This window comes from Saimiri boliviensis, chromosome 3, assembly GCF_048565385.1.
Source record: "Saimiri boliviensis isolate mSaiBol1 chromosome 3, mSaiBol1.pri, whole genome shotgun sequence".
NCBI classification, from domain to species: Eukaryota; Metazoa; Chordata; class Mammalia; order Primates; family Cebidae; genus Saimiri; species Saimiri boliviensis.
Window position 1 is genome coordinate 148619134 of NC_133451.1, and position 22138 is coordinate 148641271.

Here is a 22138-nt window from a genome sequence, read left to right on the forward strand (position 1 = left end):
CTCAGTTCATCTTTGCTCCTTCCCCCACTGTCTGCCTCCCATTCACTCTGGGGCTGCAATTCTTCACCTTTAACCGAGTCCTTTCTGTCAGGCAGGACGCACCACTCTGCAATTTCCATTTGTCCGGGAGATTAGATGGAAGGAGAGGGTTTTGTCATTGGGCTGTGACCTCTTACCCAGCAACCACGTCCTCATCTGTACAGGGGCCCTGTAGTCACTGCACATCAGGAGCCTTGAGGTTTATTCTTAGCTGGAACATCCCCATTTCACCCTCAGACTGTTCCTAGGGATCTGGGAGCCAGTTCTGCCTCACCTCCCTGCATAGCAACTGTGTCCCAGGGTGGGACACAGAATCATGGACTTGTAGGATCTCGGGATGTACAGGGCCCTTTCATGTTTTTTAGTGAAACCCTCAGTTCAATGTTTTGGTTCCCTGCAACAACGTACAAAGTGGTCATCCAAACCATATCAATTGAAAATGTAATTGTAACTATCACTTACTATGATTTTTCCAGGTGCCACTCTAGTTACCATGCTAAGATCTTTACCAGTATTCTTTGATTTTCACAATGTCACAATGTGTTTTTACAAAGTATTTTTACAATGTCACTATAACTATAATTACTGTCCCCATTTTATAGACAGGAAAACAGAAGCTTAAAAAGATTAAAGAAGTTGCCAGGAGTCAGATTTATACCTTTCTGATAATAAATCCAATGCTTTGAATGAATACTACATCAAACTGCCTGAAATTTAAATACTTGCAGTGATAAAGAGATAATTACCCCAAATAGCATCCCATTCTATCTCTGGATCAACATTTTTTACACGTATCTAGAATTTGTCCACCTGTAGTTTCCATTCTTTGGCACTAATTCTTTTCCTTAATTGTCTACAGAACAAGTCTACCCCTGTCCACTGGCTGTGCCTTCAAGTATCTGAGAAGAGTAATGTCTTATTCTGTAAGTCGTTTTCTCCTTTTCATTCTCTGGTCCTTCCATGGGGCTTCAATTCCCATAAACCTCGTTTTTCTAAATCTCATAGGTCACTTTTCCAATCTCTTCTACCAGGTTCGACTGAAGATGAAAAAAATGGGTTTTTAAACCAGAAGTTTAGCAATGTTTATTTTTGTGTTTCTAAGTTCCTTAGTAATATATGCGAATCAAGTAAAGGATATATATTGCATGTGATGTTTTACCTTTTGATATGACTTATTGAAAAAATATATAAGGATACATAGCCATTATATGTCTTCAAATCATAGGAAAGTATCATGTAACAATTGTATTGGGGAAGCAGTTGGGGTATCATGTTATAAACGAGAGTTAGGGTGTCAGGCAGATCCTCAGTGTAGTACTTACTGGTTCTGTGATCTAGGAGAAGTTATTTAACTCCTCTGAGCCTCTGAGTTTCCTCATCTGTGAAGTGGGGATAACAATAATATAGGCTTCCAAAGGCTGCAATGAGGACTAACTGTGCTAAGTTTTGTAAAATGCTTAAAATGTTATAATGTCTGGCACTTATTCAATGCTATATATTTGTTAAATGCATGACATGAATAAATCTTTCATTGAGTTATAAGGATTAGGTACATCAGGTGCTTAACATAAAGAGTGATTTGTCAATAAGAATAGGCTCGTGATGCAGGAATATTTTTCCTATTTGTAAAGAATCTGAAGTTCAGAGAAGTTAAGTAATTTGGCCATGCTTACACAGTCAGTCAGCATCTTAGAATTTGAACATGGGCCACTTGGTTTCTTAATCACCGTGCTATACCACCTTAATCAGCATAGAAATGGAATCTTTTCTCCTTAACACAGAGTTTGATAGTCTTTGTCTCTTTGTGCTGGGCTGGACCAAGAAAGCCCAATCCTGTCCTCTCTCCATTTTTTCTCTATTCCTAAGAGCACTCTCCTTTCTCACTTGTATATCAGTTCCTGATGGTAGACACTTGAGCACCACTATTATATACAGCTCTTCAGACAATCCCACAACTAGATCCCAAGCTGAGGTTGGTACTCTCACTAATTTGCTATTATAAGTATTAAGCTGCAATAAGCATTAGCCTACATAGGACTCTTTCACATTTTAATTAATTATTTTAGGGTAGAAATCCAGAAGTGGAATTACTGAATCAAATGATATAAACATTCTGGCTGGGTGTGATGGGTCAAGCCTGTAATCCCAGCACTTTGGGAGGCAGAGGCAGGCGGCTCACTTGAGGCCAGGAGTTCGAGATCAGCTTGGACCAACATGGAAAAACCCCATCTCTACTAAAAATACCAAAATTAGCCAGGCATGGCGACACATGCCTGTAAGCTCAGCTACTCAGTAGGCTAACATACAAGAATCTCTTGAACCCAGGAGGCAGAGGTTGCAGTGAGCTGAGATTGTGCCACTACACTCCAGCCTGGGTGACAGAGCTAGACTGTGTCTCAAAAAAAAAAAAAAAAAAAGAAAAAAAAAGAAAAGAAAAAAGAAAGAAAGAAAAAGAAAAAACAATAGAGCCATCTCTTGGCTCAATGTATACTGCCAAATTGTTTTCCAACAGAATTGTGCCAATGTATAATGCCATCATTAATATGGTATTGATATTATTATTACATTTTAACATTTGTAATTTGTAATTATAACATTCATAATTTGTAATTATAGCATTCATAATTTATTGATATTTATAATATTAAATTTAAATGTATAGTATATATAAATGTTATAGTAATTATAATTTTGGTAGTGACAGGTATTAATTTATTAGGTGAAATATATGCATTTCTTTATTAGTGATAAGAAATGTATCCTTTCTCCCATTTTAAAAGTTTGTATTTCTTCTTTTATATATTGGTTCTTCTGTCAGTTGCACATTTATCTGTATAACAATAGCATGATATTTCCCAATGGTAGCTAATGAGAGAATTACGGGAAAGTGTCAAACACTATTCAGTGCAAAGCGCTGCATGAATTTTTATTTAATATGAAGACATTTTGTGCAGCAATTTCTGATTGACCGCAGTTTGATCAAGTGCATTTGTTAATGTGTTCTAAATTTTAAAAAAAGGAAAAGATGATTTGGCACATTCAGAACTTGCTGACAGTCCCTTGCTGCGTCATAAAGGGCCAGTTACCTTTGCTTACACTGACCTATTTACCGCTCTGCTTCTTCTTTGTGCCAGAATAGTAGAAATCTGACCCTTTGGGGATACCACCCTCTTCCCTACTGCTCTCTTCAACCTGAGGCAAACTTTCTCCTACTTCCCAGAGCCTCTCAGAAGCGGTGAGGGCAGACTGCTCCTTGGAATCTAGAACCATTTCAGAATCTTGAACTTCTGTGACCTCCCAGGGTCTCCTTGTGTGAAGTTTTTGATGTCAGGTTCTCCTTTGACCTTAGAAGTCAGTATTGTGCCCATCACATCCCAGGTGCTCAGTCACCATTGAACTAGAGTCACACTACCTCCTGGCAAAGTCTCTTAACTGTCCATATCTAGGTAATATTAATATCCCTGAAGCTTACACTGTCATTCTTCCTTCCAGGCTCAAATAAAGCAGCCCCTTTCTCCTGTCATGGGTCCTCTCTCCCTACCTGTCCTTACTTGTTTCGGACAACAACTTTTTTTGTTTTCTAACTTATTTCTCACATTTCCTTCCCTTCTCATAGCTTTCCTCTCACTTTCCCCTCCAGTTTGTCATACTCTGCTTTTAACATATGCAAATATGTACCTTTGGGAGAAAAAAAGACAATTTTAATTTACCTTGCTTCTTCTTTACAAATATATTGTGGCTTCTTCTTACAGTCCCAATCCAAAACTCTATACCCACTCATCAGCATTGAACTCCTCGTTCTAAAAGTAGGATGGGGCAGAGAGAGAACGCATGCCCCTCCCAACTGCTCAGACAAGTAAAGGTGCTGTTACAGTTATCTTTTGCTACCTTAATACAATAATTATTTTATTATATCTCATAATTTTATGGATCAGGAATTTAGACAGGGCTCAACTAGGCAATTCTTCTGTTTTACTGACATTGTTGGAGATTACTTGGTGGTATTCAGCTGGCATGTGGGCTTATCTGGAAGGTCCAAGATAACTGTACTCTGGTGCCTGGTGCCTTGGTAGAGAGGGATGATGGTGTGGAGCCTCTCCAACATGACAGCCTCAGAGAAGTTTGCTTTCTTACATGCTGGCCCAGGGCTCCAAGAGCAAATGTTGCAGTGAGTAAAGCAGAAGATGCAAGGACTTTTATAATCTAGCCTCAGAAGCCACGTAGCATCAGTTCTGTATTATTCTATTAATCAAAGCATTCAAAAGCCTGCCCAGATGCCAGGGGAAGACACGTGGACCCTTAGCTTTTGATGGAAGGAATGTGATGGATTTGCAATTATGTTTTAAAACCACTACAGATAGAACCACTGAGAAAGATTCATGGGTAGCTTTGGGGTGAGGGTTGGGAATTAACCTGTTGGTAGCAGAGGTGCACTAGAGTCAGCAAGGAACATGGTCTCCTCTGGTACATTTTAGTCATACTACACCAGCACTCTCACCACTGCTTAGCTGTCAGCCTCACAACCTAACAGCTCCATCGCAGTCATACTCCCTAAGATAACCAATAATGCTAGCATCAAATCCGGTAGGCTTTTCTTTGCTTTTGTTCATTGACATTTTTTTCTAAACTTGACACTGGTCAAGACTCAAATTTTCTTTAATCATATTCTTAAATACCAGTTTTATCACTGGATATGTTACTGTTTCGTGTTCTCACCCTAACTTTGACATGGCCATTCTTTCCAGACTATAACTCTGGGTCTGGGTCCCCCTATAGTTTGGTCCCTGAACCCTTTTCCTACTCCCATTGGACTGAGTCCCATGTAAAGCACGTCTCTTTCATCACATTCAAATCATCACTACCAAATACCTCCCAGCTCTGGTTTCTTGCTCTCTTAGCATGGTAGATGCAGCTTCCTAAGCTCTCCATCTAGATAGCAACAGTATTCTCTCCAAATAATTATAAGACTTTAAAATTTGGTTTAATCTCCTTACCTCTGAAACCACCCCTTTACCAACTGCCTCATGACAATCAGTTGGTACCATTACTGAGCTTGCTACTCATGTTCTCAAAATAGAGTCACCTTTGACTTCACATCCAAACATTCATAAAGCTGTATTGTCTATCAGATTAAATGTGACATTTATGTGAGAGCACTTCATAGTCTGTAAAGCACAACACAGGTGATGACATAAATCCACACTCATAATGGATTTGCAGGCTCTGCTCCTCATTTGGCTTCTACAACCTCATCTTTCATCAACTTTTTACCCTACCTCTCTCTTTTTTCCCCATCACCCAATTTTCCAGTCAGTCAGGCCAACAGAATGCATTTTATATACCCGCCCTGCTTTCCCCATCTTTGCCTGTATGTATGCCACTTACTTGCCTCAATTGATCTTTATTTCAACAAATGTTTGCAGAGGAGAAACCTCAGTGGCTCCTTCTCCTTTCTATTTTTTTCAGAGGCCACCCTACAGTCAACATTGCCTTTTTTCTTTTTCTTACTTTAGGTTCTGGGGTACGTGTGCAGCTCATGCAGGGTTGTTGCATAGGTGCGTACATAACCAAGTGGTTTGCTGCCTCCATTCCCCCTTCATCTATATCCGGCATTCCTCCCCATGTTATCCCTCCCTACCCTCCCTACTAGCCCCACTGTCCCTCCCCGAGTCCCCACTCCCACTACCCCCAGTATGTGATGCTCCTCTGAGTCCATGTGTTCTCATTGTTCAGCACCTGCCTATGAGTGAGAACATGCGGTGTTTCTTTTTCCGTTCTTGTGTCAGTTTGCTGAGAATGATGGTTTCCAGATTCATCCAAGTCTCTACAAAGGACATGAACTCATCTTTTTTATGGCTACCTAGTATTCCATGGTGTATATGTGCCACATTGTCTTTGTCCAGCCTATCATTGATGGGCATTTGGGTTGGTTCCATGTCTTTGCTATTGTACATAGGGCTGCAATGAACATACATGTGCATGTGTCTTTATAATAGAACAATCTATAGTCCTTTGGGTATATACCCAGTAATGGGATTGCTGGGTCAAATGGTATTTCTATCTCTAGATCCTTGAGAAATCACCACACTGTCTTCCACAATTGTTGAACTAATTTACACTCCCACCAACAGTGTAAAAGTGTTCCTATTTCTCCATATCCTCTCCAGCATCTGTTGTCTCCAGATTTTTTAATGATCGCCATTCTAACTGGCATGAGATGCTATCTCAATGTGGTTTTGATTTGCATTTCTTTAATGACCAGTGATGATGAACATTTTTTCATATGTTTGTTGGCCTCATATATGTCTTCTTTTGAAAAGTGTCTGTTCATATCCTTCACCCACTTTTGAATGATAAGCAACTTCAGCAAAGTCTCAGGATACAAAATAAATATGTAGAAATCACAAGCATTCCTATATACCAATAACAGACAAACAGAGAGGCAAATCAAGAATGAACTACCATTCACAATTGCTACAAAGAGAATAAAATACCTAGGAATACAACTAACAAAAGATGTAAAGGACCTCTTCAAGGAGAACTACAAATCACTGCTCAACGAATAAGAGAGGACACAAACAGATGGAAAAACATTCTATGCTCAAGGTTAGGAAGAATCAATATCATGAAAATGGCCATACTGCCCAAAGTAATTTATAGATTCAATGCTATTCCCATCAAGCTACCAATGACTTTCTTCACAGAGCTGTAAAAAAAAAGCACTTTAAACTTTATATGGAACCACAAGAGAGCCCACATAGCCAAGACAATCCTAAGCAAACAAAACAAAACAAAACAAAAAAACAAAAAAAACAAAGCCAGAGGTATCACACTGCCAGACTTCAAACTATACTACAAGGCAACAGTAATCAAAACAGCATGGTACTAGTACCAAAACAGAGACATAGACCAATGGAACAGAACAGAGGCCTCCGAAGCAACACCATACATCTACAACCATCTGATCTTGGACAAACCTGACAGAAATAAGCAATGGGGAAAGGACTCCATGTTTAATAAACAGTGTTGAGAAAACTGGCAACATTGCCTTTTTCAGGGAAGCTCCACAAGCCTGATCTCCCATGGAAGTGCCTTAAGACTGGCTTCTTGCACAGTACACAACCTTTACTTATAGACAATTTAGAGATGATGACAATTTAGAGATGATTCTTTATCATGTCTCATTTCCCCTGCTCTTGGAGGAGATGACTCTGATTTCCACTGACTCTCTTTGGGGGTTTAAGTCAGGGCTGAGTACCAGAGGCCCTAGATAGCTGGATGTGGATTTTGGTAATATCAAATGGATCGTTGGCTTATCTGAGACGTTCTGGAAGCTGGGACCTGACCTTGTCTATTTCCCTCTTTCTCCTGTTTCCTATGGTTTCTCACTGTTTTTTTTTTTTTACAAGTTTTTTTTTTTTAAGTTTTCAAAAAAATAAACATTGAAAATAAAAATCTGCACAAAGATTGAACTAGGAAAGGCCACACAACCCACATATACAATATCACTATAGGTAAGTTAGCAAGATTTCAGGCCTGGGCTAGCTCTGGAACCACATTTTACACTGTTGGAAATAAAAGCTGGAGCACGGGTGGCTTTCCCAGGTTCACAGAGTTGGTAAACTGGAGAGCTGCACCTGGAGCAAAGCAACCTGCCCTGTCCTTTTCATCGCATCCACTAAGGAATGCAATTAAAAGGAGCAAGCGGTATCTCATGGTGTATAGTGCTCCAGCAATGTACTATGTGCTTTCTAGTGTGTCTATTGTCTCCTTTGACATCTTCTCTCAAAAAGTGATGAAACGCTTTCTTTGCAAAGTTCAGAGTGTCCTTGGTTCTTGTGTGGGATTCTTCCAAGTCTGAACTGGGAAGTGGTAAGAAAGGGACTCTGGAGGAAGGAGGATGAGACGTTTAAAGGAGAGAAAAGGGAAGCAGAGAAGGCTGCAAGGGGCCTGCAAGATGTCTGGGGAGTGGGAGGAATGAGAGCGTGCCCCGCTCTTCCTTCTGGGAGAGCTCCAGCTCAGGGGGAACTTATACCAGGGTCTCTGATATCGTTCTGGTTTCCGAAAGCCCCCCAGCCGAGGGTGCGCAGCCAAAGGGTGACACAAGGTGAGGAGAGTGCGGCGGCGCGGGGACTGACCGCCGCGGAGCGCGCTCCCTCCGACGCGCGTAGTGCGGTGAGCACACAGCCAGGGGCAGGCCCAGGGCTTTTGGGGAGCGACGCGGAGCTCCAGTGGCGCCGGGCGAGGATGCGGGTGGGAAGAACCCTGTGCTCCCGGACACGCCCCTGCCAGGTCCCACGCCCGCTCTTCTGAGACCTCACGCGATCCAGCCTGGGAGCTGCCCGGCTATATAAGTCCCGGCAGAACACCGGGGCGCAGAGGGTCCTGCTGGCGCGAGGGTGGCGGGGAGGAGGACGCGGGGACTCGGCCCCCACCGCCGCGCACACTCCACCTGCAGCCGCTGCCACTGCACCGCCGCTGCCCCGTGGCGGGTTCAAAAAACAGCAAGCGGGTTTGCTGCCCGGCGGGCGGGCGTGAAGAGCAAGGGAGAGAAACCCTCCACCTTCGGGCCTGGATCCCTTTTCCTCTGCACCCCCAGTCTCTGAGTGAAGATGGGGGGCCTGACAGCCTCGGACGTGCACCCGACCCTGGGGGTCCAGCTCTTCTCCGCTGGAGTGGCAGCGTGCTTGGCGGACGTGATCACCTTCCCGCTGGACACGGCCAAAGTCCGGCTCCAGGTAGCCAGCCAGAGAGGCATGGCGAGAGGTCTCAGGGCAGAGTGGGGACGTCTGTGGAGCGCATTCCATTTATTCTCTGCTTTGGTGTAACTACTGTTTCTAGGGAGGGCAGGTGGCTTTCTAAAGCAGTCTGGCCTTGTCCCGGGGCTGGTGCTTTACGATGGGAAACTGGAAATTTTTCTGGGATTAGTTGAAGAACCAAGGACCACAGAGGATGAGCTGACCGTAACTACTACCAAATTCTCCCAAGAGTTGGGGTGCACTTAGTATTCGAAGAGCTGAGAATATTGGCCTCTCCTGAGTTTACTAGTCAAGTGCTTTCTCCTTTCTTTGATTCTTCAGGGATTCTGCCCCCTCCTACTGCCCTAGAGGTTCTAGAGAGTTTATGGGGAGAGGAATGTTCAAAATGTGCTTTGTAGCCAGCCTCCCTACATCTGCGCGCGGGCACACACACACACACACACACGCACACACACACCCTAGTGGGAGGTAGATGGAAGAGGGGCGTTGCTGAGAAAAGAAATGGAGACTAGGAACAAGGCGGGGGTCGGGGGGATTCTTGGCTTAAGAGTGAATTCAATGCTCACTCTCTTCTGATCTGCAACTTCCTTATTTCCAGGTCCAAGGCGAATGCCCGACGTCCAGTGGTATTAGGTATAAAGGTGTCCTGGGAACAATCACCACTCTGGTAAAAACAGAAGGGCGCGTGAAACTCTACAGCGGGCTGCCTGCCGGCCTTCAGAGACAAATCGGCTCCACCTCTCTCAGGATTGGCCTTTATGACACGGTCCAGGAGTACCTCACCTCAGGAAAAGAAAGTAAGCCTAAGCCGGGAGCATTCCTGGAAGGGACAGAAATTCCTGTCACTTTAGCTAGCATTTATTTGAGGGCTTACTATGTACCAGACACTGTTCTAAGTGCTTCAGATACGTTACAGCTGGAAGGGTGTTAGTATCATTATCCCTTGGCAAATGGGAACTTGAACACAGAGCAGATCTGTAACTTGCCCAAGGTCACACAGCTGGGAAGGGGCAGAGCCAGAGTTCAAACCCAGGCAGTCTGGCCTCTGACTCCAGGCTCCTAACCCCTGTTTTCTACTGCCATCTGCACTTCACATGTGATTCTGTCCATGATTCAAACTGCACAACAATGCTGTGAGTAAAAAGTGTTAGCTGAATATCAGAGAAGTTAAGTAACGGGCACAAAGGCACACAGTTAATCAACATTGGAGGCACTTTCATGTGGAGCAGACAAGCCAGAGAGAAGATGTGCTAATGGCAAAAAGAATATATTAAGTGAAATGTACCTTGCAGATTTCATCATTTCTGCTCTGAGTAACCTTCAATACTGTAACTTTATGGGACAATTTATAAATATTGTCTATACAAACATACAAGTTAAACTTATCCACACAAGTACTTTCAAAGTGAAGATAAAGTCTGGATGTTACCAGATCAAAACTGCATTTTTATATTTATAGATGTAGCAAGAGAAGAGACACAAAGGATGTAAAGCTGCCCATTCAGGTGGTTTTCTTCACAGATTGACTGTTCTACTAATTGTTGAAGACTTGGGCCACCAAATTAATAGAATATATCTTGGCAGTATTCTATGTTATACAGATTCAGTTTATTTAGTAGGCTTTATTAAACTTCCATGTGCCAGGAGAGCTGTGTTAGATGTTTAGATGGCAGATGCGTTTCTTTCTTTCTTTTTTTTTTTTTTTTTTTTGAGATGGAGTTTCGCTCTTGTTACCCAGGCTGGAGTGCAATGGCGCGATCTCGGCTCACCGCAACCTCCGCCTCCCGGGTTCAGGCAATTTTCCTGCCTCAGCCTCCTGAGTAGCTGGGATTACAGGCACGCGCCACCATGCCCAGCTAATTTTTTTGTATTTTTAGTAGAGAAGGGGTTTCACCCTGTTGACCGGGATGGTCTCGATCTCTTGACCTCGTGATCCACCCGCCTTAGCCTCCCAAAGTGCTGGGATTACAAGCTTGAGCCACCACGCCCGGCCGGCAGATGCGTTTCTAAGCAGAGCTTACAGTTGAGAGTATGGAGTGTGTGGGGAGAAGTAGCAGATGACTATATTCCATGACTGTACTTGTAATACATGTTGTATTACAAGTACTCTTGTATGAATATCACGGGGAGCACTTACACAAACCTAGATGGCATAGCCACACCTAGGCTATATGGTATACTCTGTTGCTCCTAGACTACCAACGTGTGCAGCATGTCACTGTATTGAATACTACAGGCAATTGTTACATAACAGTAAGTATTTGTGTACATAAAAACAGAAAAGGTGATGCATTACACTACAACCTTATGGTAGCTGGGATGTCACTAGGCGATAGGAATTTGTCAGCTCTGTTCTAATCTTATGGGACCACCATTGCATATGCAGCACGTGACTAACTGTAATTACAAGATGGTGGCCACATTCAACAGAACTGTTTAACCTAGCCATGGAGGCATGGTCCTGTGAGATTTTCCTGTAGAGTTAATGTCTGGATCAATTCTGGAAGGGCCAGCAGGAGTAATCCAGACAAAGGGGTGAGAAAAGACCTTCCAAGTAGAGTCAAGGTTGTATGCAAAGGGTCAGTGAGGAGTAGAGTGAACGTAGAGAGCACAGGGAAGGACGTGTGGGTGAGGAAGGAGAGGTGAAGCCACAGAAGCACGAAGGTGCCAGGCGCTCTTGCAGACAATGCTAAGGAGACTGATTTTGTCCTTACAGTGGTGGGAAGTCATTGTAAAAATCTTAAGCAGGGAAGTGGCATAAATAATTTACATTTTCAAAAGATCACTCTGGCAGCAGATAGAATATACATGTAAAGGGGGTAAGAAAGAGGTAAGTTGGAAAGCAAGAAATTCTTGATCGGGGGAAAAAGAGATGTCAATCAGAAAGATCAAGAAAGTATAATTGAATTGACTTGGAGAACAAATGGAAGTAAGGCATAAGGACAGGTGGAAATATGAGCTGACTTCCAAGCTTCTGGTTAGAGATACCCTTTACTGAGGGAGGATATATAGAAGCCATCTTAGGGGGAAGATAAGAAATTTTGTTTAGGCCATGTCAATAGGTCATGTCCAGTAGGCACATGAGTTTAGGAGAAAAGTCTGGGCTAGATTCCAGGAAGTCACAGCAAGGACTATCAATAGGGTCAGACAGCAGAGAATGAACCATGGAAAGGACTGAAAAGTGATCATTGTCCATAACAAACAGAAGCCTACTGATTTTGCAGCAGAAACATCTTCAGCAGAGTAGTGGAGTATAAGCCATATTGTAGGGGATGGAGGAAGAAACGGGCTCTGAGAAGTAAAGATGAACAATATATTTTGTAAATAAATTTCTTCTAGTTCTTGGGAAAAAAAAAATAAAGAATATAGCCTCTTCTCCAGGAAGCTTGACTGGGAAGTGAAGAGAGGGATTTGAAAGCTGGAGATTGGAGGATAGGAATAGTACATCAAGATATACTATGTTGTAGTGTAATGCATTACAAATGTGAGCTAAAAGTGAAGGCGTTTGTAATCATACGATAATGCCATTTAAAAAACAGCTGTCAATCATATGCTTAGCTCCTGGTCAAGTATGATGAGAAGAATACAATCATGATAGTGATGAAAAAATTGCTGCCAGTTTTGCGGATTTTCTTTGCGCTAGACAGTGTAAGCTCTTTAGCAATATTATTTAACTCACACAACTCTATGATGTAGATATTATTATCCCTACTTGACAGATTAGAAAACAGAAATAGAATGGCCGAGAAAGTCTATGCTGAGTAAATGTTGCTGAACCATAATTTTATATTTACTTAATTGTAGAAATGAATATTGGGCTTCAAGACTATTTGTATTAAATGATACCTGTCTTGAACAACATAAGCTATTTTTTTTCAAAATTTTAAGACAAAAATTACTTTCTTCGCTTCTGTCTTCTTATTTTTATCCCCTTCACATCAACTAGCCTAACACTAGTTGATAGCCCAATTGGTGCAGCCTGTCCACAGGGCTTCTTCTAAGGCCACCAAGTCCCGTAATTAACATTATCATTCATGGGAGAAAGATGAAGCCTCACTCGTGACTGTGCCTCCTCGCAGTCAGGTAATACTGAAAAAGAAAGCTAAATATATGAAAGAACCAAGCTGAACATAGGAAAGAATCGGGCCACCAGAAAATAGGCATTGTGTTTTCTTGTTCCTTGAAAGTCTTCATTTCTAAAAAAATTTCAGACACCTGAAGTTTTCTTGCCTTACTCTGAGTTGGTACACATTTAGTACATGATCAACACATGAACAGGCAGTAGAGAAGTAGAAAAACTGTAAGAATACAAAAATATGACCAGGTACAGTGGCTCATGCTTGTAATCCCAGTACTTTGGGAGGCCAAGGCAGGCGGATCACCTGAGGTCAGAGTTCAAGACCAACCTGGCCAATATAGTGAAACCCTGTCTCTACTGAAAATACAAAAATTAGCTGGTGTGGTGGCACTTGCCTATAATCCCAGCTACTTGGGAGGCTGAGGCAGGAGAATTGCTTGAACCCAGGAGGCAGAGGTTGCAGTGAGCCGAGATCGCACCACTGCACTCCAGCCTAGATAACAGAGCAAGACTCCATCTCAAAAAAAAATAAAATAAAATAAAAACAGAATACAAAAATCTGAACCACTGAAAATCAAAAAGACATGCATGTGCATTCTAGATCTTTTTTTTTTTTCTTCTTACTAAATGCATTTTTTTTTCTCTCTGAATAGCAACACCTAGTTTAGGAAGCAAGATCTTAGCTGGTCTAGCGACTGGAGGAGTGGCAGTATTCATCGGGCAACCCACAGAGGTCGCTAAAGTCAGACTTCAAGCACAGAGCCATCTCCACGGTATCAAACCTCGCTACACCGGGACTTACAACGCCTACAGAATAATAGCAACAACCGAAGGCGTGACGGGTCTTTGGAAAGGTAACTAACTTCAATGTGAATTGTATAACCACCAAAGCGCATACATACAATTAGCAACTTATCATAGAGTTAGTAAACATTTTTTCTCCCCCCAGGGACTATTCCTAATCTGACAAGAAGCGTCATCATCAATTGTACAGAGCTAGTAACGTATGATCTAATGAAGGAGGCCTTTGTGAAAAATGACATATTAGCAGGTAACTTCCCATTTCGTATAACAAACTGGTCTGCACCTTTAAAATTTCATCTTGGAGCTTCTGTCGCCACCTTATACTCAAACTCTTAACTCTAATAATTTTCTCTTTTTAAAAATTAAGTAATTTTGAATGATATATAACTTTGTGAGAAACAGAAAAAGACCAAAATCATAAGTTTAAGAAGTTTTACTACAACAAAAATATTTTGCAACAGAAACAATAGGCAATTTCATCTTATGTCAGCATTATTCTCATTTAATAATATGTGGGACTTTTGTTAGAATCTTATTCTTTATACAGCAGAATTCAGGAGGTAAGTCCCTCCTGCACTATATCCAAAAGATCTAGTTATACAATGAGTTTATCAGTGGTTTCATCCAAAAGGTAGTACCATAGGATAGGTTCTTAAAAATAATGTTCTAACAGCTTCTAGAGACATTAAAATTTCCCTTGGACAATGACTTTATTTCAATGAAAAAGTATTAGATGCTCATATATTAGGCATTATTGCAGGCCCTGAAGGCACAGAGGAAACTAACAGGTTATTTTCCTAAAGTGTTAACAATCTATTCAGCCATTTATTCTCTACCATCTTTTTCTAATGCAATACCTTTCTTATGATATTTTATTTATTTATAAGACATCTTCACTGACCTGCTGTTATCAACAGGTTAATAAAGATCTGATCTGACAAGTAACTAAACTGCAAGCCCCTAAAAGTCTGACGTGGACCTGTTTCATTGATCCGTTTTAGATGACGTCCCCTGCCACTTGGTGTCAGCTCTGATAGCTGGATTTTGTGCAACAGCTATGTCCTCCCCAGTGGATGTGGTCAAAACCAGATTTATTAATTCTCCACCAGGGCAGTACAAAAGTGTGCCCAACTGCGCAATGAAAATGTTCACTAAGGAGGGACCAACGGCTTTTTTCAAGGGGTAAGATAGGATCTTCTGTATCTATAATATGTTCTGGCTACATGTGTGCTCTGGAACATTCTTTAGTCAAACTGACATTTAGCTTACAAGCTTAATGTACCTTAGTACATTCATATACTTAGTATTGATTTTTCCTTGCCACAAATTTCTCCAATCCACCAATTCCACTGTGCCAAAAAGTAAAAAGCCATGATGTTAAAATTTTCTCAACTTTGATCAAAGTCTCATTCAAGACCATTGCCTTTTCCATTGGTCCCAATCTAGTGGAAATGTAGACAGTATTTTGCCTTCTCTGGTCAAGAGAACTATAAAGTAAAGGGAAATCATAATAGAGAGCTATGAGAGAACAAGATTTGATTTCATTTGGTAGACTCACGTTTTTAAATTGTAAAATTAGAGAAAAGTCGTCACCACAGTCTAGAAAAGTGATGCAGATAATTATGTGGTTTGGGTAATTATTACACTCATCTAGAAACAAGTGTTGTGTAATAGATTACATATTTCCATAATGAAATGTTGTGTTGGTAACTACCTTCGTAAGAAAATGTAAGAAAATATAGCATGGGCTCTGTGCAGTGGCTCACACCTGTAATCCCAGCACTTTGGGAGATAGAAGCAGGCAGATCACTTGAGCCCAGGTGTTCAAGACCAGGCTGAGCAACAAAGCAAGACCCTATCTCAACAAAAAATTTAAAAAGTAGCTGACTGTGGTGGCACGCACTGATAGTACCCCCTACTTGGGAGGCTGAGGCAAGAGGATCTCCTGAGCCCAGGAGTTCAAGGTTGCAATGAGCTATGATCGTGCCATTGCACTCCAGCCTGGGTGACAGAGCAAGGCCCTGTCTCAAAAAAAGAAGGAAAAGGAGAAGAAAATACAGTATTAAGTAATTTGTCAATATATCCCATAAGGATTACACTAGTGATTAAATAATAAAATTCTACTCATTTTTAAACTGTAAGGCCATCCCTCAAGTTTTATAAATTCAGCATGAATGTATCATACACATTTTATAAAAAGTTCCAAATCATCATAATCCATACTTATAATACACTAATACAAATGAAGTCATTAAAAAATTAACTTAAAATGGATATAGCAGGTATTAAACCATTAACCACTTAATAATTTTATTTTTTTCAAATTTAAAAACCTTTTGGGGGAGAAACACCACAGCATGAAAGTGAAATAAGCCAGACACAAAAGGACATATACTGTATGGCTACACTTAAATGAGGACCTAGAGTAGTCAAATTCATAAAGGCAGAAAGAATAGAAGTTACCAGAGGCTGGAGGTTGGAACAAATGGGGAGCTGTTTAATGAGTAATTTCTTTTTGGGGTGACAAAAAGGTTCAGGAAATGGATAGTGGTGATGGTTATACACAATGTGTTTGTACTTAATGCTACTGAAACGGAATTTTATGTTATTAATTTTTTGGTAATTAAAAAACCCACATTAAGAAGTCAAGAGAAACATGTTAAAAGACTTGAAGGAAAAAAAATGGGTAGAGGGGTGCTTTTTATAGGTTAAACAATAAAAACCATTTAAACATTTAACAATTTCCCTAAGAACAAGAATTGTCAAGATTGAGACAGCACAGATTTCTCGACTCTGGAATATGATTCACCTACTCAATATTTCTTTGGTTTCTCTTCTTCCTTCCCCCTTCTAACGGTTTCCTACCTGCCATTCAGAAAGCAAAGCAAAACAAGCAAAAATTTCACCTTCCCTTAAAAGAGGGAAGAGTTTTTGAAAAAGTTCATGTCAGAGAACAGAAGAGATGCTTTGGGTGTGAAGGATATTTGTGGATTTGTATAGATGTGATAATCAGGGCTGTGTTGTTTTGAAGTACTATAGGACATCTAGAGGAAACTATTTTCAGCAGAGGAGGGAAAAATGAAAAATAGGTACTCTTATTCATCTTCCCTTGAGGAGTGGCAAAACGAGGAGCACAACCTGCTTGTACTATAATAGCTTTAAGATTTTCAGGTTGAGTGTGGTGGTCTCTAGTCCCAGTTACTCCAGGAGGCTGAGGTGGGAGGATCACTTAAGCCTGGGAGCTCAAGGTTGCAGTGAGCTATGATCACGCCACTGCACTCCAGCCTTAGTGACAGGGTGAGGCCTCATCTCGAAAAATAAAATAAAAGTATCTCAAACAAACTAATAGAATGATGACATGCGCTTTTCTAGGTTGATACCTTCCTTCTTGCGACTCGGATCCTGGAACGTCATTATGTTTGTGTGCTTTGAAAAACTGAAGCGAGAATTGTCCAAGTCAAGGCAGACTGTGGACTGTACCACATAATCAGCTTCAAGAAAATGTTGCAACATACCAGTGGGAATCTTGCCGTCTGAATCATTAAAACAAAACTTATTCATTTATTTTAGCCTAAAAAGATAAAGGAATTTTGGTGCAGAGTTTTGAACTTTTTTCTATAAAAAAGGAAACTAATGCCTATTTCATATTACTTTTATTCTCAATGTCTTAAGAAAGGGAAAGTAAAACATTCAGCGTATACCCTGGCAAATGTAATGCAGATAAGCTATTGCATTTGACCATTTTTGAAGTGCAATTGTGTGACTGAATGTGAAAAACTTTAACACGTTTTAATTACAATTCCAACTGGTGTAAAAGAAACTGAGTGAAATGCAGTTTATATTTATAAATACTTAAAAATGAAGTTATTAAAAAGATTAGTTTTTTATTAACCACAGTTGTCAGTGAACATTTCAATAAAATATTGCTAATACCTTTTAAAGTCTGTCTTTTGAAATCTACAGCTGGGTGTAAGAGTGGAAGTTCACCTAGAATACGATATTGCTCAATGGTAAGTGCAGGTCTTTAGAATGACAGGTATGAACCTACTCTGAACATTATTAGTATAGATTTTTAATGTTTAGAGTCCACATTTGATGACATCTTTAACAGCTTCTAATCTAAGATACTGCATTTTGGCAGGACTGTAACTACAGTCCTGGTATCTGTGCTAGCATCACATAATTTTAGAGCTGGAGGGGACTTCTGAGAAGACAGAAGAACAGTTTGAGGTTTCTACTGAGATGAAAGTGAATCTTCATGGAATCTTTCAGCAAAGCCAAATTCAAATCCATCATTAGCAGCTGTAGCAACCTTTTTAATGCCTACAAACTGCATGCAGAAGAGAGGGAAACAGTAAACCAGATATTAAAAGAAGTTTAAGACAAAGCCCAGCCTGATTTTAAGCCAATTGGACGACCAGGAAGGCTATAGGCTGCCAGACACCATTCTACTTGTTTTAATCAACTCCACATTACATTTACTCTTGGGGATTCTCACCTTGCCTTCATGCGTTATCTTCCCCATTCATTACCTGCAAAACTTTCTTGTAGTACAGGTCTTCAGTGTCGCACACATGCCATTTCGATCTTTAGTGCGTGCTGGCCTGCTTTCTCCTATTGTCATGTCAGCATGTAGCCTTTTTACAGTCTTCCGGCCACCAGAGCCAGCTTTGCTCACCTGTGCATGGCATTCTAGAACAGCAGGGAAAACAATACAACCCTAGTGTGGCCCTTTACCAATAACTGGTAATAGTACATAAATATTTCAGTTCCCTCAACCCTCAGGTGGAATACTGCTGAGGGATCAAACTCTAGTAACACAGTAGTATTTTGCTTACTACTGTTAACTAAAAAATCACAAGGTCTTCATGCATTTGAAAAGGAGACTTTATTTCTTACAAAGGGTTATAGCCTATAAGATGGTCATTCTGCAGGCTAGGAAGCGTATTCTCCAGCAAAGACCAGAGGCAGGCACTTCTAGGGAAGGAAGAGTAAGACAGGAATTTAAGTTGAATGGGTTGGTCAAGTATATTCAACAGGCTACAAGTAGATGCATGCAAGTTAAACAACATGCATGTTATACCTTGGAGTGAAGATTTAGCATTTAAATGTATTACAGTTACATTTAAAAAGCGAAGCAGGGACACCAAGGCACACAATGCACCAGCTCTGTAAATAGGCCAGAGCCAGTCCATGGTGCTTGGTCTCTTATTAGGAGAAAGCTACTAAAATCCTTCTCTTGTCCAGTTAAAGCTGTAGTTATGGCTGGTGGAAAATGGGCTGGAGTCAGTCAGCACTTGGTGAAGCTGCAATTACTACGGATGCTCAAGGCCACTGTTTATTTAGCTGCTTGAGAAAAAGAAAAATCTTGTGGCAGTTAGAAAATAGTTTATTCTTTAAGTGTAGGAGTGTGTGACTTAGTCCTGTCTGGCATGGCCTTAAGTCCTGTTATAATTTGGCATCTTACAGCTCACAAGTGATATGAATGTGTATACAGAAAATCCAAAAGAATTGGTATACATAATAAGAGTTTGGCAAATTGGCTAATAAAATCAATATTTAAAGTCTGTATACCTATATTTCTATGTACTAGCAAAGGAAGTTAGAACATAAAGCTGTAAAACTGCGTAACAGCATTTAAAAATAGTACCTGGGAATAAATTTAACAAAAGATGTGTCATATCATATGGAGAAGACTAAAATGCTACAAAGAATATTGCCACAAAGAGTCTGTTCCCTCAGTCTGTGATTTCTATTTTAACATTCATCCTGGTCAGTTGTGTCTAAACCATCTAAGGGAGAGGGTATATAACAAGGCGCGTCTGACCTTTCATTCTATCATGGCTGGGAACTCAGTTTTGAGGGTTTCTCTGGGACCCCCTTGGCCAAGGGAAACTTTAGGATTTTATTTTTAGTTTACAGTATTTGTGGGCTGACTTCTATTCCCTGTCTGTTTCCTACTTCTTTACCGGTGTTTCCTGGCATCACCTCCCAAATGAATTGCAAATCCTTTCCTCAAGATCTGATTCACAAGGAATTCAAACTAGGACAAACCACAACCTTAGAGTAGCATGTTTCTTTCAAGAATAAGGAAGAAAACATAGAACTTTATTTCTTTGCCTGTGACCCTGGTCAGGCAATGGGCAGTTGCAAATGGAGGGAAGAAAGCTGGCCAATTCCTCGTACAGAGAAACATCAGTCATCAGAAGATATTTGAGGATCTGCTATGCACTAGATGCTGTATACTATTCAGTGGTACATAAAACAAGCATAGTGTCCCCATATAGAGGGAAATATAAGGGAATCCATCTGGTATCAGAAGATACCTGGGGATTTGCCACGTGTTCTGATAACAGCCTCGGTGATCTCATCTGATAAGGAACACAACTGTGGGAAAAGCCCCTATAGGCCTGAGAATCACCACAAAGTTTTTCTTTTTCCATGCAAAGCTAATGGCAATAATTAGTCTGTTCCTTTTTAACAAAGCAAGCCATTATTTGAAACAAGATATAGTCTACAAATCATTCTTGCTTTTGTCTTCATTTGTTAAAATGGGAACATTTTCATGGTGGAATACAACATGTATACATAAAAGTGCATAAAGCAAATGAATGTTTTGATGTATCATTACACACTGAACTAACAGGTAACCCAAGTGAAGCTTAAGAAACATAAAATTGCAAGTACCGCAGATCCACCTCCACTCACAGTATCACAATTTGAGACCACCTGAACTTCATTTTCATGGTAAATGGTTTTCCGTGTGTTTTTACATGGATTCACTATTTAAGTATACATCCCTAAATTATAAGGCTCGTTTGTCTATTTTGTAATTTCATATAAATGGAATTATCCAATATGTTTTATGTCTGCATCTTTTGACCAATATTATGAATTCACACAACAGTAGGCTAGCTAGGCAGCTCTGCTAATCTTAGCTGAATTCAGTTGGTCTTTAAATTCAGGCCATGAGTTTGTGAGCAGTTCTGATCAACTCTATGTGATTCTGATTCATCTGGTACCCATGGACAACCCGAGGCATGCTCTTTTACATGGTGACAGCAGAGGTACAAGAAAAAGCCCAACTGCTCAAACCTATTTCAAGGCTTTGCTTATGTCCACTAACATTGCATTGATCGTGGCAAGTCACATGGTCAAGCCTAATATCAAGGAAGCAAGGAAGTGCACTCCTTATTGGGAAATGGAGAGGACTGAATATTTGCTGAATAATTTCAAACTGGCACAGCCCATCTGCTCAACATGGTGCTACAAGTCCTAGGTAGTGCAGTAAGACAAATAAATGGATGGAAAGAAATAAAAGTTACAGCTCATGAGTGATAGGAATGTACAGAGAAACATCAGTCATCAGAAGATATTTGACAATCTGCTATGTACACAGAAAATCGAAAAGAATTGGCATACATAAGAGTTCAGCAAAGTGGCTAATAAAATAAATATTTAAAAGTCTACATATTTCTATATACCAGCAAAAGTTAGAAAATAAAGCTGTAAATATGTATCATACAAAAGCATTTAGCCCAGGCATGGTGGCTCACACCTGTAATCTCAGCACTTTGGGAGGCCGAGGCAGGCAGATCACCCGAGATCGGGAGTTCGAGACCAGCCTGACCAACATGGTGAAACCCCATCTCTACTAAAAATACAAAAAAATTAGCTGCTCATGGTGGCGGGCACCTGTAATCCCCGCTACTCAGGCAGCTGAGGCAGGAGAATTGCTGCACACAGTGAGCTGAGATGGCGCCATTGCACTCTAGCTTGGATGACAGAGTGAGACTCCGTCTCAAAAAAAAAAAAAAAAGCATCTTAAAATAGTACCTAGGAATAAACATAAGATGTGTAATATACTATGAAGACTACAATGCTATTGAAATGTGTTTTTTAAAACTATATAAGTATATAACACACTCTTGTACCAGAAAAAAACTGTTTTCACATTTATCTTACAGATTTAATGCAATCTATAGAGTCAAAACATTTATTTTTCTCATTCATGGTCTGTCCCTAGAGGGGAATGAGCTGCATCAAACTGCTCCACACGTCTCCAGAATCTTTCTAAATTTGATTCCATATGTTTTACTGTTACATATTTTTGTTGTAGTTTATTTATAAGGAAACATTTTAGACAATTAATCGCTATTTCTCATTTACTATTTTTTAAACTTAAATGAATTTTTATCAAATGTTTTTCCTGCATCTAAGAACATATGATTTTCAAATGTTAATATGAAAAATTACATTTTATTCTGGTCATCAACTGACCTGAGCCATAATTGATCACATATTAAAGCAATATATCTATATATATCTAGATATAGCATATATATTTAGATATATCATATATATCTATATATGCAAGTCATTAATATATTAAATTTAGTAAGCTTCTGGATTCCATATGCTAATATTTTGTTTATAATTACTGTATCTAAAGTGACAT

General features: G+C 40.3%; 1 protein-coding gene across 1 annotated transcript; it reads left to right on the top strand.

Annotated features, from left to right (window-relative positions):
- The first annotated feature begins 8311 nt into the window (after positions 1-8311).
- UCP1 (uncoupling protein 1) lies at positions 8312-17826 on the top strand. The gene is made up of 6 exons (XM_003928024.4): positions 8312-8777; positions 9397-9595; positions 13530-13730; positions 13826-13927; positions 14682-14862; positions 17053-17826. Exons 1-6 carry the CDS (start codon positions 8652-8654, stop codon positions 17165-17167), a joined length of 924 nt encoding a protein of 307 aa, XP_003928073.1. The 5' UTR covers positions 8312-8651; the 3' UTR covers positions 17168-17826.
- Positions 17827-22138: the final 4312 nt, after the last annotated feature.

Excerpts from the sequence above, each read along its gene's own strand:
- UCP1 (XM_003928024.4), top strand. The coding sequence starts at position 8,652 with ATGGGGGGCCTGACAGCCTCGGACGTGCACCCGACCCTGGGGGTCCAG. Across the intron at positions 13,928-14,681 it reads GAAAAATGACATATTAGCAG|ATGACGTCCCCTGCCACTTG; the intron begins GTAACTTCCCAT and ends GATCCGTTTTAG. Across the intron at positions 14,863-17,052 it reads CCAACGGCTTTTTTCAAGGG|GTTGATACCTTCCTTCTTGC; the intron begins GTAAGATAGGAT and ends GCGCTTTTCTAG.